This window comes from Xiphophorus couchianus, chromosome 24 (genome assembly GCF_001444195.1).
Source record: "Xiphophorus couchianus chromosome 24, X_couchianus-1.0, whole genome shotgun sequence".
Taxonomy (NCBI): domain Eukaryota; kingdom Metazoa; phylum Chordata; class Actinopteri; order Cyprinodontiformes; family Poeciliidae; genus Xiphophorus; species Xiphophorus couchianus.
Window position 1 is genome coordinate 6,329,458 of NC_040251.1, and position 16,095 is coordinate 6,345,552.

A 16,095-nucleotide genomic window follows, 5' to 3' on the forward strand; every position below is an offset into this window, starting at 1 on the left:
GCAGAAACATCAGGCGTTTCCTCCAACTCCTCCACTCCTTCATCTCTCACACACACACACACACACACACACACACACACCCTGCTGTCTCCACCTGTGTGTTGACACGCCGTTATCTCAGAGTCAATACTGACTGAGCTTCAGGGCCGTAAAGTTATCCAGATGAGAGACGGCGGCTGGGAGGGATTCCTGCTGCTCTGATAACCTGTGATCAGCCCAGATTAACCAATAATCTGGCCCTGGTATACACACAGGTTAGGCTCCAGATTAACAGATAATCTATATCCTGAGACCATGTAAGGATCTGGATTAACATCTAACTCCCTGGACCTGCTGGTCTGGACCGAGGCTCTGTAACCATGGTTACTGACCCGGTTCCTATCCCAGATGCTTCGGATCGGCTCTTTGATGTCGGGAAACGGCAGTGAATCACCTGGTCGTCATGGAAACAGGGAGCGCCCTGTTCGGCCAGTAAGAAGTGAGTAAAAGTCATTCATGAGCCGCTGTTGACTCGACATCGCCATGACGACCGGATTCTCCAGACTGACTGCAGGTAGGATACTGATGAGTCAGAGCTGCTCCACACGACCACATTCACAGAGGAACGTTTAAACATTTCTAATCTGGTGAAATATATTCATGTGAAGACAAACATGACCTTTGACTTCTGTGGTCAAAGGTCAAACCAACAGTTTCTGCACAGGCAGTTTATATGTATTGATACGTCATCACACGTCAATACAGATTCTGGATCAGCTCCCATTGCTGAGTCCGGCTGAGTGGAACCGACCCGGAACCACCGGATCAGTCTGTCCGGATCTGGTCCGGATCCGGACAGACTGACTGAAATGTTTTCTGTTAGTTATCATTCAGACGTTCTGATGATGAAGATGACAGATCTGATGGCATGGAGAGAAGCTTTGTAGGGTTCTGCTGCAGAACCAGAACCAGAACCAGAACCGGGTCAACCTCATGCTGTGGAAACGCCGGTTACCTGGATGACGGTTCCGTATTTGACGACGTCGCCATGGACCTTCCTGTTCTCCGTCTCGTTCTGCTTCTGCTCCAGGTTGGACGCGTGCTGCAGAACCAGAACAGAACCAGATCAGAACCAGAACCAGAAGAACCTCCTCCGCCGGCCCGGCCCGCTTACCTGCAGCTTCTGCAGCAGAACCACGTCGGCGATCTTGTCCTTCTCATGCTTGGCCTGCTTGGCCTTCCAGTACTGCTTCTGGGCCGAGTACCGGCTCATCGGACACACCTTGAACAGGCAGTCTGGAAAACAACAGAACCGTTTCTAGAACTCTGTTTGGACTTCGAGAAACCGTCTGATGAACAGGAAAAGAACCGAACCCAGATGATAAAGATGATATCAGTTTTCATGACATGATTGATATTATGACCTTATTATTCCGGGAATAAAAGTTTTAATAAGTGAAATTAATCCTGAAGTTTCTCAGTTTTTTGGTGGGAATTTTCCTCTTTGTTATTTCCTTGGGTTCACTTTGTGTTGCGTTCAGGTCGCGTTGTGTTCAGACCGCGTTGTGTTCAAGGCCTCGGGGTGAATCGGTGCTTTGGGAGTGCTGACAGGACCCGACACGCAGCTCTGAAGGTTTTCAGAGAAATGTGATCAGAGCCTGAAGGCTCAGCTGGAAACCAGCCAGCAGACGCTTTGTTTTCATTTTTCTGTGCGGCAACCCGGCCCTCCAGTCGCTCCCTGACCTCCTCCTCAGCCTTCTGGACCCGTCCTGGTTCCAGAACCCATCTCAGTCCGGAGTGGGACTCTGAACCGAGATCCTGAGGCGTTGTGACATCTGGACCGGAGGAGTGAAAGGAACTCAGTCAATATTGACTCTCCTGCAAGATCCTGGGTGTTTCCTGCTTCCACTGTGTGTGTTTGTCAAACAGCAGATATCTGTGTGTGTGTGTGTGTGTGGGCGTGTGTGTGTGGGCGTGTGTGTGTTTAATGTTCTGAGTTGTCACTTTGGTCCAAATGGGATCATGTCTGTTTCACACGGTACCGCCACACAGCTCTGTTTGTTTTTAACATAATCTACAAGACATTAAAAATGCATCTAAAACCAGATTACAGATTTTATTACAAAATAAATCATTAAAAATACATTTATTTTTTATGGATAACACAAGAAATGCATTTCAAATCCCTATTTTATTTTATTTTTTGTGGTAGGACTTGATTATATTTTTAACCATATTACATATTCTGATCATTCCTGGAGTTTCTTTAGAAATCCAGACTGTGCTAACATTAGCATTAGCTGCTAAATGTTTAGCATGAGACGCTATTTTAGGCTAGCATAGCTGATAGGCTAAGTCCTTTTAGCACAAGTTGAACACAACACTAGCCTTTTCAGATCAGTTTAGAAGCAGAAATTAACCCGAGAGAAGCCGCTTCCATCGCTGCGTTAGCGGATGTAGCTTGTGCGTCAGATTTACTGGCATACCAGAAACGCTGGCATGCAAAGGTTCCTACCAGTTAACATTTTTTAAGCGTTAAAATCCTTGTAATTTGTTAATTTAAGTGACCGAGTTAAAGTCCACGGATTAATTCATATCTATAAGAGACATATTTTAATTGGCTGTAAGCAGAAAATCATCATAATTAGCAGTTCGCTTAAAAACATCCGTCTGAATGAATCATTGTGATTTGTTTTATGGATTTATTGGAATTAACAAACTTTTCCAGAATGTTCTCATTAGTTGCTGATTTTGCTTGTGCGTCAGATTTATGGCCGTACCAGAAACACGTTACAAAGGTTCCCGTTTGGGGGACAAAACAAACGAAAAAAAACAATTGATTACGTTTGAAGTTTTATTATGTTAAAATCAACAGTTAATTTTTTGTTTTATTTATTTATTTATGTACTAAAATCAGATATGTAAATTCGACATCAGCATTTCTTCCTCCATTTGACATTAAATCAAATTAAAACTTTTCATTACAGTCAGTTGAGATTAACTCAATTATTTTTAGTCCTCAGTATATGGAGTCAAATCCCTGCAGGATTTTTCCGTTTTTTCACTTCAGTTGTTTTTTATGCACCAATATTCATGCACATTTTTCATATTGAGCTACTGAGCTGCAGATTTATTTTAAACAGTGAATTATTTTTCCATGTAGTTTATTTGTTATTCTGGTGCCGTCTCTTATTTTACTGTTTCTATGTTTCCTTTTAATCTGCTCACTGCTGGACAGTAAAGAACATTTCTATTCTAGATGTTCTAGATTTTTTTAGCGGCTGCACAGTGGCGCAGTTGGTAGCACTGTTGCCTTGCAGCAAGAAGGTCCTGGGTTCGATTCCCGGCCGGGGTCTTTCTGCATGGAGTTTGCATGTTCTCCCTGTGCATGCGTGGGTTCTCTCCGGGTACTCCGGCTTCCTCCCACAGTCCAAAAACATGACTGTTAGGTTCATTGGTCTATCTAAATTCTCCCTAGGGGTGTGTGTTGTGTGTGAATGGTTGTGTGTCCTGTCTGTCTCTGTGTTGCCCTGCGACAGACTGGCGACCTGTCCAGGGTGACCCCGCCTCCCGCCTGGAACGTAGCTGGAGATGGACACCAGCAACCCTCCTGACCCCATTAGGGACAAGGGTGAACAGAAAATGGATGGATGGATGGATGTTCTAGATTTTCATCCTCAAGCTTTTTGTGACATTTTTCTGGATTCTTCCGCGTTCCTCCTGACAGAACCGGTGGAACTGGGTCGGGAAGTTTTGACCTCAAACAGGAAAGTTTAGTCAGAAACTCTGAATGTAAAGTTTGAGCCGTCAGTCTCTGTCTGTGATCCACTTCTAAACTGGACCGCCCCCCCAGGCCCCGGCAGAGGAGCCGACCAGATGGACCGGCCCCTCGGAACCAGATGGACTGGCCCCTGCAGCGGTCAGCAGAGAGAAACTGCTGGAAGCTTGGTGTTGCTACGGCTCCCTGCGGATTGGAGCTGGACTCGCTCTAAAGGCGTTATTTCTGTTCCACATGCAGCTTTAATGGCTTCCTACTGGTTCCGACCCAGGAAAGTCTGGTACCGGTTCACAGCTTCTCAAACTGGTTCAGACCCATTCATTATGTCACCATTTATTTATACATAAATTATGTTTTATATTCCAGCTGAATGAACTAAACCAAGCAGAAGAAAATTTAAATCTCATAAATGACACATTTCATCCTGAAGAGGAAAAATTTAACTTTTCATTTTTTAAATAAGTAATTACACATATTGATCATTTAATCTGATTCTTTGAAATCTAAATCACATTAGCATGGATTCATTTGTGATGTTTGTGTTAATGAAGGTTTTTCTGTCTGTTCCTGCTGTTTTCCTCTCATTCAGAACCAACCTGGGTTTTTCCTGCAGCCTTTAATGCTTTCCTGTCTCTGACAATGCATGATTCATAACTTAACCTTTACCAAATGTTTTACAGTGTGAAACCACAATGATGGAAGCAGAAGGTGAAACTGATGAAATGATTTGTTTTGGAGAGAGGAAGACGTGCAGGAAGTGGTGTGAGACTGGGAATCGAACCGACGGCCCGTCCTCTGCACATGGAGACGGCCGGAGACCCAAACACATTTTAGCTGTTTCTAATTTGAGGTTTAGAATGTTTTCCCTCCTGATGGTCCGGTCGACCCGGTTCTACTGGAACCAGAACTCCATCACCTGCTCCACCTCCAGCTGCTGTGGTTCTGACCCAAACCAACCTGTTCCCCTCCTGGCCTGTGGGGGCGCTGCACCAAGAACCACTGAAGGAAACCACACAAAAACCTCTGAAGACACTGAGAGCAACTTCCTTCTTCACCAGATGGAAACAAGATGGAGGATTTTAGTGTTGGAGGATTTCTCTTTAGTCTTTGGCTGAAGACCAGGAGCCATTTCTGCTGCTAGCGCTAGGCTAACATGTTAGCTTTGGTTGTATTTACCCAGAATGCCTGGCGCTGTAGTCCACTTCCTTTATAAATAAACTTATAGAAATAATCAATTTGAACCGAACGTTGTGAGGAAAATGTTTTCCTCTAATTTAAAAAATGTAGAAAATCCTCTAACTGGCCGTTGTTATGGTAACGGGCGACCCGCCCTCAGGCCTGAACCTTTCATAGTAAAAGCTTGATACTCCTGGTTTTATCTCTGGATGGAGACAGGAAGCGTTACCTCTGAACTTTTTGGGCGGGTTCTCCAGATCGCCAGCAGCCGGTTCCACGACGCAGCGATCGTCCACCAACCTGCAGACACACACAGAAACATTCAATAACCTGCAAACGGCCTCATAACGCTTCAGGAAACCAAAGAGAGGCGCAACAACTGAGCAAAAATACAAAGTTGGTCAATTTAACCCAGAATTAGGAATAAATTCAGTTTTATGACCTGAGAAAAACTAAAAATCCAAACTAAGTTAGTTCTGAGGAATGTGCCAAAAATACAGGATCTCAAGATATAAAGCCTTTTTTCTCCTGTCATCCCAGTGATGTTCTGGTTAACACTAACTGAGCTGAAACTCGGAACATTTGCTCCGATTTAACGTCAGAAAAACAGAAAAATGACAACCAAGTCTAAATAACTGATCTGCTTTATTCACGTTGTTTTCTCTCTGCTGATGGATGGAAGGCCTCCTGACCATCACCCTAATCTTCAGCTCCCTCCACTGATTCTCTGTCAGATTGAAAATAAAATGAAAAATAAATAAAAGATTCTGGAAACAGAAATATCTGTAGATCCAAATAAATAAAGTTGATGGTTAAAACTCTAACTCAACATTATAAACTGAAAAAAGAGTCACTGATGATGTTTTTAATGAAAACATTGTTTATGATGATAAAGTTGGAGGTTATTATGGTTTTCTTGTTAATGAATCATGAACTGATTCTAGTCTGAACCTCAAAGAACAAAACTAACAAATAATTCTCAGATCTTCATATTAAACCTCTGGAAATAACCTAAACATCCCAATCTACTGGCTGGACGTCCAAGTGTTAAATAAAAACATTTCAGTAATAAAACATCTGAATTAAACCTGACTATTAAAAATGGCCGCCGTCCCGTTCAGCTTCCAGCCAATCGGCAGCGAGATGACGGCGTGCCAGCTGCAGGAGGCTGATGGTGAGGAGCAGCAGGACCGGATGCGACTCGTAAAGCGGCTGAAACAAAAGCTGAAAGCTGCAGGACGGCCGTCTGCGCACAGGAAGCGGATCTATTTATAGAGGCGCTTTCACGCGGTTTCTAACGCGGGCCGCTCGACTCGGGTTTTAACTCAGCTCCACATGTTGGTCAAACGCTTCACATCCGACAGCAGTTACTGTTTATTACTCTGTAATAAAGGTGCATGCAGACACAACATGATTAGTGTTTGCTTTCTGGAGACGTATTTCAGTTCCTGAAGCGACTCGCTTGGTTGAGCAGCTGAGTTTCATAAAGAGGACAAAGTCTCATCTATCGATAGAATATAAAATTAAACATGAATTATGATGAAACTGCTTGAGAGGATGTTGAACTTTTGCCTTTTTGGGGTTAAAAATAAACATAAAACAGACATATTTTAAAATGTATCTTAATATTTTGTAATATTTATAGTAATTAAGATAAAAACAATAATAAAGATAATTTTAAGACTCATCTCAATGTTTTGGTGCTAAATGTGTTGACGGAAGAGAAGAACTGTTCTAAAAATAAAACTTCCTGGTTATCAAAGGAGCTGCACCAGTTACACTGCAGCTGTTCACCAAACAGCAATCAGTCACATTTCATGAAAACATATTCATGTTTTCATGACTTTCATTCAGTCACAACATCTATTATTATGATGGTTGTTTTTCATCCTGACTGTCTCTATTATCTCCAATAAAGATGACAGACAACATGAGAATCCCGCCTGCGGTTAGAAATGCTGTCAGTTGCCTGAAGTTCTGGAGCCATGTTGGGTTTCGTTCAGGTTCTGGTCGGTTCTTCAGGTTCAGGACCAAATAAAGAGTTCAGCCTGTTTTCATTTTCATGTTTCAGAGTTTATTTCTATGTAAGGAGCTGCTGGTTTTACTGAAGCAGTCAGAGCGTGTCTGTGTGTGTGTGTGTGTGTGTGCTCATCAACTATCAACCTTACTGTTTAGGACAAAACAGAGCTGCTCTTTACAGCTGGACACACATGACATCATCACTCTGAGGAGCGTTTCCTCTTCAGGAGGCCGTTAGCTAACAGCCATGCTACGAGGTTGTTAGCTAACAGCCATGCTAAGGAGCCATTAGCTAACAGCCATGCTATGAGGCCGTAGGCATTAACCCAGAACTGCTAACGTGTTTCAGCAGGAGTTGCTTGTCTGAGAATATTGCTGCTGTCTGGCCAGCAATGTTTAGTCCACTTTAGTCCATTTGTCTAGTCAAAGTCCGGTCCAGTTGGTGAGGTGTGAACGCTAATCGACCTCTGACCTCCGGTCATACAAACCTCAGTCTGAGTTTGGTTGAAGTGAACTCTGGTTTGCTTTGAATGCACATGAGAAAGCCAAGCGAACCAAAGACCGCTCCAAAAGCAGGAAGTGGACTACAGCGCAGGGCATTCTGGGTAAATACAACTAAAGCTAACATGCTAGCCTAGCGCTAGCAGCAGAAATGGCTCCTGGTCTTCAGCCAAAGACTAAAGAGAAATCCTCCAACACTAAAATCTGACGCCTCCATCTTGTTTCCATCTGGTGAAGAAGGAAGTTGCTCTCAGTGTCTTCAGAGGTTTTTGTGTCGTTTCCTTCAGTGGTTCTTGGTGCAGCGCCCCCACAGGCCAGGAGGGGAACAGGTTGGTTTGGGTCAGAACCACAGCAGCTGGAGGTGGAGCAGATGATGGAGTTCTGGTTCTAACAGAACCGGGTCGTCTGGACCCATCATGGGACCTTATTGACCATCAACGCCATGAAGTTGCTCCACTTCTGTGTTTTGGTTTGTTTTTGTTGACATGTTTCCCGTCTCAGTGACGTCATCTGAGGTTGGATTTTCCTGGTTTGTAAACTTGCAGCGGAGTCTCGTATTTACATGACCGGCAGAGTTTCCTCTCACACTGGCAGCATTTTTACTTCCAGGTTCTAATAAAAAGCCACAACCTGTAAACAAATCAGGAGTCTGCAAATTATGATGTAAATTTGTCCCAGGCTGTGAGGTTGCTTCCTGAGCGCTAACCTCCATTAACTCCACTGAATACCTTCACATTTCAGGCCTCATTTCTGAAAACTGCAGACCAGTTTTCTGTTTTGTCTCTTCATTGTGTTTTCCTCTAAAATGTGGCGGCTGCAGCTTTTATGTGTCATTACTCTCCCTCCACGTCTTCCTTTGTTTTTCTTTCCAAGTTGAAAGCCTTTTCCTTTCAGACCGTGTTTTACTTGAACAGCAGCCAATCAGCTCCTTTGTCTGGCTCTGGGTGTTTTGCAGGTGTGTGTCGTCGGCTCTTTGCTCCATTTTCTCTCCCTCAGGTGTGTTGACTCAGTCCTGAAGCGTCTCCAACCAGACGCTCAGAATTCGTTTTTCATTCTGGTCCACAGCAGAAATAATCACCGGGATCCGGAAACTAAACCAACTCCGTCACACATGAACAGATCAGTGTTTGGAGAGGAACGGATCTCGCAGAACGAGAACCTGCATGTTGTTCCTGAATTTCACCACAAAGGTCCCTAAAAGCTGCAGCTCTTCAGAAACGACACTTTGGATCAGCCACAAACTGACGTGCAACTTGAGCCATCTGTAATTTGTTTGAAGCTGGTCCACATGGTTCTGGTTTCACGTCCAGTATTCCCAGCTCCAGATAAAATGTAGTGGAGGAATCAGCTCATAATTAATGAATCATATTAAATATCAGCAGGATTTGTGCTTTAACGTCCTCCTGATGAACGGAGCGGCGCTGGTCAAACCAACAGAACCAGAAACGACGGCGGGTCATCTGCTGCTTCCTGCTGGCTCTGAGCCGCTCAGCAGAATTTGACTGTATGGAAAACAGCCGGTCCTCCGTCGACCCGATTCAAGCGTCCCGCTCTGAAACCCATTTACCTGGTAAACAGGAAACACTTTGCGACAGAAAAATCCGGATCTCTGGACGTTTATCTGTGTTTGACTTGATGGGTGGAGGAAGAGCAGGAATATTTACATGGCTGCAGTGGCTGGAGACGCTGACAGGAAGGACGATCCGGAGACACCAGGAAGTCGTTTCACTGAAACTCAAACAGGAAAACAAAGATTCTGCCTTAATGTCCGGATCCGACCCGCTGACGTTCTGCGCCGAGGGGAAACTCAACACGGCCTAATTAAAGCAGCGGAGGCTACGCTGCTGCTAACACGCTAATGCTAATGTATTTTTCTATTTAGCACTTTGGCTAACTTTGTAAACATTTAGCGCACAGGGTTAGGATAAATTAGAATAAAGTGCAAATTTTCAGTTGAATAAAATTAAACTTTTATGTTGAAGTTTTAACTGTTAAAATTTCTTGAAGTGATTAAGTTTTTATATTCATGCTCTTATTTTGAAGTAGGTGACACCTGTTCTGTTTCCTGCCCCAATAAATTCATTCAAAAGAAGAAACATAAGGAAGAAAATAAAACACAGAAACTAGAGAAAAATTATGAATATAGATAAAATATCCAAGAGCGATAAAGAAAATGTTAATTATGACGTCAAAATTAAATAAGTGCTTGAGGCTAATAGCCTTTCCAGAAATTATTTAAACTGAAATGAGCACATTAGCATTAGCTTCCACTACATACTATGTGCATGCATCGCTTTAGTGACTGATTTAAACCCAACTGGGGTCAGAGGTCATTTAGCCCCCAAATCAGCTCAGTTCAGTTCTTAACAGCTGAATTCAGATAAAAAGATCCGTTTCATCCAGTGAACTGTTCATTTAGTTTCATCCAGTGAACTGTTCATTTAGTACCATCCAGTGAACTGTTCATTTAGTTTCATCCAGTGAACTGTTCATTTAGTTTCATCCAGTGAACTGTTCATTTAGTTTCATCCAGTGAACTGTTCATTTAGTACCATCCAGTGAACTGTTCATTTAGTTCCATTCAGTGAACTGTTCATTTAGTTTCATCCAGTGAACTGTTCATTTAGTACCATCCAGTGAACTGTTCATTTAGTTCCATCCAGTGAACTGTTCATTTAGTTCCATCCAGTGAACTGTTCATTTCGTTCCATCCAGTGAACTGTTCATTTCGTCCCATCCAGTGAACTGTTCATTTAGTTTTATCCAGTGAACTGTTCATTTAGTTCCATCCAGTGAACTGTTCATTTCGTTCCATCCAGTGAACTGTTCATTTTGTTCCATCCAGTGAACTGTTCATTTAGTTTCATCCAGTGTACTGTTCATTTAGTTCCATTCAGCGAACTGTTCATTTAGTTCCATCCAGTGAACTGTTCATTTAGTTCCATCCAGTGAACTGTTCATTTAGTTCCATCCAGTGAACTGTTCATTTAGTTCCATCCAGTGAACTGTTCATTTAGTTCCATCCAGTGAACTGTTCCCATCCTGAACGCTGAGACTTTTTGTCTAATTTTGGTTGAAGAGATTATGATGACCTTTCGCTAACCTTTGTTGCTATGGTAACCACACAACTTTATTGTTAGGCCTGCTGACCTTCAGTTGGGAGGCAACGAGAATCAGCAAGAGAAGTTCTAAACTTCAGACCGAGTCAGAACCAGAACGGTTGGCTGGAAACCATCAGGATGGACCCCACCGGCCCCTTTCACACACACACACACACCCACACACACACACACACACACACACACACACACACACACACACACACACACACACACAGACCTGCAACAAAGGTTTCAACCCTAATTGGACCCGACCCGTCAAAGATCCACACAGAACTTCCTCTGACAAACCCAAACCGGGTCTGGACCTGGACGGGCTGCGGCCCGGTCCAGCAGAACCTGAGTGGGTTTCTGTTCCAGTTCTGTTGGTTTGCAGTGAAGAGTTTTATTTGCTCCTGATGGTCCAGTTCTACCTTCAATGGTTCGCAAGAAGAACCGGTTCTGACCCAACGGCTCAGGCAGAGATCCGGTTCTGCTGCCTCCGTCCAGACCCAACGTTACCGTGGAAACCGGCTGAACCCGACTGGATAAAGATCAGCTTCATGGTTTAGATCCTCATGACTGATTTTCTATTAAAATCTGATTTTGTTTAATAATCAGATCATCTATATATGATCAATATTGTTACCAATAAAACTTAAAATAAAGACGTGACATCTCTGGTCAGGTTTTTCTGTCCACATCGTTACATTCAGCAAATTAACAAATTAGTTTGGCTTCATTTCTTCACTTTCTGATCATTTTCTGTCTGAATCTCACAAAAACGCAGGAAGAGATTTAAACCGGATCCGCAGGCCTGACGAGAAATCTGACAACAAAATACAGACAAAGCCAAGACTGCATGAAATGATGCCTGTCTGAACTTTGACCTGAGTGTAACTGCAGCTGAGGTTCATAAGATCCACAGTTCAGTCAGTCGTCTGGACTTTAAGGAGAAATCCCCCAACAGAACCAGAACCAGTGAGAAACACGGTGGTGGCAGCATCATGATGGGGAAAACCTGCAGAAGAGCTGAGCTTGGGGTCAAAGGTCAGCTTCCAGCAGGACAACCAGCCAGAGATATTATGGGATGGTTCAGGTCCAAGCAGGTCCGTGTGTTAGAATGGCCTAGTCAAAGTTCAGACCTATACAGCTGAGAATCAATGGAAAGACTTTGAATTTGGAGCCAACAGACACAGAAATCTCCAAGTTAGGATGTTTAGAGAAAAACCTTCAAAATGGAAAAATCTGAAACTAAATGATTCTTTTTCCTCTTCCAGTCTAGATAAAATGACTTTATGTGTTTATAGAAATCTGATCATAGATACAACATTTCTTCTGGAAACGTCCCAAAAATAACTCAAACTACAGATGAAAGCAGAAAATTCCCAAAACACTCCCAGTCTGTCGCTTTGAGATTCTGGACAAAAATCTGATCAAAACCTAAAAACGTTCATGGAATAAAAGCAGAAAATAAAATGTGGAAAAAACTGGACGATTTAAAATGTGACTTTAGTCAAACTGATAACCTGATCGCTCATTAATAATCATCTTTAAACATATTTTTAACTCAACTTTTAGTTTGATTTTATTCTAAACCATAAATAAAACAGTTTTATTTTCTTATTTTAAACCTACATTTTTTTTTAATTTTAATGTGTTTATGACATTTATATTAAATTATAAGTTTGTTTATCGTTTGTAAAATGCTTATTTATGAAACTAAGTTTGTGTTTCAGTGAAGTGATCATTATTACCACTCGGACTGGGACTCACCCCAGCGTGCTGATGAAGCCGTTCACCGAACCCTCCGCGTACAGAGACACGATGTCTCCGATGTGGAGGAAGCTGGAGGCAGAGTCTGACATCCTGCAGCCGCTTCAGGGGCTTCCAGCAGCGGGGAGATCCTGCAGGTGGAGCCGCAGATGGGGCTCCCTGCGCCGGCCTGCCTGGCTCGCCGGACCCGCTCTCCTCGGACCCGGGTCCGCTGGAACCAGAGGTTCAGTACTCAGCAGCTGCAGCCGCTCCTCGGACCCCCTGCGGGGTTCTGCATGAAAACAAAAACGCGAACCGGTTCCCAGAAACTTTCCCGGGCCGAGTGTGTGCAGGAGGTCCGGGTCCTGCGTGGACTGTGCGGGTGGCGGCGGTTCCACGCGGCAGCGCGGCTCGGTGCCTCCCTCGGTGAGAAGTGAAGACTCTCCGGCGGGGAGAACCAGGAAGTGCGCGCGGCGCTGATAAGGTGCCAGGCGGCTTCAAGACTGAACAACCCGCTGCAGGGCAAACAGGAGCGCTCTGCCCCGCGTGCACGCGCGCACACACGCTGGCACGTGCACGCCCCCTCCGCCTCGAAAACCAAAACAAGGTCAGCAGCCTCACCTAAACTCAGAGTTTCGGTTTGTTGATGAATGCTGAGAACAGAGGGAAGAACAGCAAAGTTCAAAGGTCAAGCTGAACCAATCAAACCTCTGGAACCGCAGGGGCTCAGGGCCCAGAGAGAAGCACGGTGGTGGCAGCAGCATGACCTTCAGGTTGGAGTGAAACCTGCTGAGTTCCAGCAGATCAACAGCAGAAAAACGCTTCTCAGATCAGCAGGTCTGGAGTCCAGATCTAAACCAGACAGAAGCTGCAGGAGAGACTCTGATGTTCTCCAGTCTGAGGTCAAACTGTCACATGACCAGATTCACTCACAGATTCTTCTTGTTTCTGACATTTTAACCTGACAGTTTGTTTGTTTTCATGCTAATTTGTTTATTAATATTAAAACTTTTTTTTAAACTGGTCCTTAAGGTGCCATCTTTATGTTTCATATTAAATTGTTCATTCTGCATTATTTTACCTCTGTGCTGCCCTCTGTGGGTTGAAAAGTTGCTACTGCAGCTGAATTTTCATATTGGTTCCAATGGTCCAACTTGGCCACGCCCCCAAATGCATATTGGCTCCGCCCGCTTTTGGTCGTTATTTCCTAAATTTGCCAGAGGGTGGAGCTATGCTCTCACTTTTTTAAAGGATCATTTTGTTTACAAAGATTTTATAATTCATTTTATTTGTAGTTTAGGTTCATTTGTTAATTTTTTAAAATGTATTTCAGCTCCAGTGTTAATATTTGTTTGAAAAAACAAAAGATTTTTCAGAGAGAGCTCTTGCATTTTTCTGCCATCATTATGTTACTTGAAAATGATCTCAAGAGATAATATTATCGTTCATCGCAACAACTTCTGGAACATTTGTTAACTTACAGGTCGACTCATCTTCGCTTTCTGAGTCTTTGAACTAAAACAGTCTCATGCTGCAGTTCAGCGGCCCTCCAGCAGGAGGCGCTCTCTGTGGGACTTCCTGTCTGCACTCCTGGTCCAATCAGCTGCTTCCTGCAGCCGTTGACCTGCTGAGGCGACGCAGACGGACGGTGGCCCGGGAGGACCATCTGTTTAAACGATCCCAGGTTCACCTTCTGTCAGGATGACCTCTGACCCCTGAGGCTGGGTGGTGTCTGGCTGAACCTTCAGTCGATGTGAACTGCTGAAGAAGAGACGCTGCGTTCCTCTCAGATGTTTTCAGGAAATCTGTGGCTTTTCATCGTCAACCACAGTTTTCTGTCAGAACACAGAAAACCACAGAAGAAGAAGATTTCCCCCAACAGACGTGCAGACGTGTTGGCGTGTGCCGAGTTCTGCCGACCAACTTCCTGTTTCCTCTGTTGAACCTGCAGCCGGCACTCAGCCTGGCGCTGATGAAGAGGAGGAGGATGAAGATGATCCTCGCTCTGCTTCTGTAGAGTCTGAAGTTTCATCTGTAGAATTTATCATCGGGACGTTTTCAGTCACAAGATGGCCGCCAGGACGGGGCTCACTGGAGAGACATGAGCAGTCAGTATCTGACCCGAGAGAGGAAGAACCGTTCATCCATCCAGAGGTCAGAGGTCAAGCCTCCCAGAGTATGAAAGCATCGGTTCACCAGCAGGCCTGGTGGGAACAGCGACATGTAACCCTCTGACCTGTAGGGGGCAGCAGGGAGCCGGGTCATGGTGGAGCTCCAGTCTAACTGGGACAGACTGGTCTGGTTGCTGCTGTTTCCATTAAATGTGTATTAAAGTTATGAAACGATGTAAAAACCTGACGGGTTCCCAGCAGCGCTGCTCCAGCAAGTTACTGAAGTTTAGGAAAGAAGGAAAAGTTCAACTTTTTCTGTTGTAAAATCAAATAAATGAGATTTCTTGGTTTTAATATCATAAGTTTGTGTTGATCGGAGCTGATCCACCCAGACTTCCCAGTTCCTCTGAAGGTTTCTGAGAGTTCAGACTGGGAGCACGTTGGTTTCCAAGGCGATGGGAAAATCAGACCAACCATTCGTTTGTTTCTTATGAGGCGTAAAGCTTCCTGCATGGGGAACAGAGTGAGACTTCCTGTGAGGCACCAACAGTGTTTCTCCAGAAATCCTGCAGCTGCAGGGAAAACACTGCAGGTAAGGAGGAAACGCTCAGGAAAAACGACAGAAAAACTGCAGGAAAACTAAAGAAAAACAATCACAAAGGTAATGATTTTGTTGCATCTTTCAATTTATTTCTAATATTTTGTAAAAAAAAGTTAAGAATATAAGAATGCATCAAACATCTAATCCAACTAGTTGATTAATCGTCAGGATAATTAATTACTACAATAATTAATTGTAGTTGTTTGCTTCATAACCAGGGCAGAGATGGAAACGTGCTTCCTGACCGACCGCCAGGGGGCGCATGTGCTACTGAATATTCATCTGGACGGACTTCCAACCAAACCTGTTCTTTTGTTTTCTGCAGTTTAGTTCTGATGTTCCTCAGAAAAACTGACGGGTTATTGGTTCTAAATTTCCACATGAAGAACTTTTAAATGATCAGAACAAACAGAACCAGGCTCCTTCCTGGCATTTTAAACTGCATAACCTGCTGCCCCCTACAGGTCAGGGGGTTACATGACCTGTTGTTTGATAAGACCTGAAAATATTATACTATGAATTTTTTTCAACAATTTTTCTGCATTTCTTTGGATCAAACATAATAACTTTATTTTTACAAATATTATCTATTTATTTATTTAATTTTTTTGGAGGATGGAGATGGACGAGAAACTATAAATGTTTTTATTTATTTTGTTTGCATGAAAGAAAAAAAAAGAAAAAAGAAGGAAAGCAAGAAATTAAAGAAAGAGAGAAATAAAATAAATTAAATTTCTGTCAGACTTCAGTTTTTCTATCCGATGATCTTCCAGTGACTCGTTTCTTCAGACCAGTTTAAAACCAGAAACCAGTCAGAACCAGCAGGAACCGATCCTGGAGGCTCCAGGGAGACTTTCCTGCTTTCGCTCCGTTTCTCCCAGTTCTGAGCTTCACATGATGAACAGAACATGGAGCCAAACATGGCCGCCGCATCTGCAGGGAAAACACAACTTTCCTTCCCATCTAAGGTGTGTGTGAGAGTGTGTGTGTGTGTGTTTCTGCTGACCTGCCATGTAAGGTGTGTGTGAGAGTGTGTGTCCGCTGACCTGCCCCCCTCTGTTGGCTAAAGCCTTATCT

General features: G+C 43.7%; 1 protein-coding gene across 1 annotated transcript in view; it reads right to left on the minus strand.

The window, feature by feature from the left end:
• Positions 1–13,144, minus strand: part of itpr3 (inositol 1,4,5-trisphosphate receptor, type 3) — a 48,427-nt gene extending 35,283 nt beyond the window's left edge. The window contains exons 1-4 of the mRNA XM_028011526.1: positions 12,328–13,144; positions 5,163–5,233; positions 1,154–1,275; positions 995–1,081 (exon numbers count right to left, since the gene is read on the minus strand). Of these exons, the coding sequence (XP_027867327.1) occupies positions 995–1,081; positions 1,154–1,275; positions 5,163–5,233; positions 12,328–12,419 (372 nt within the window). The 5' untranslated portion in view covers positions 12,420–13,144. The remainder of the gene's footprint in view (positions 1–994; positions 1,082–1,153; positions 1,276–5,162; positions 5,234–12,327) is intronic.
• Positions 13,145–16,095: the final 2,951 nt, after the last annotated feature.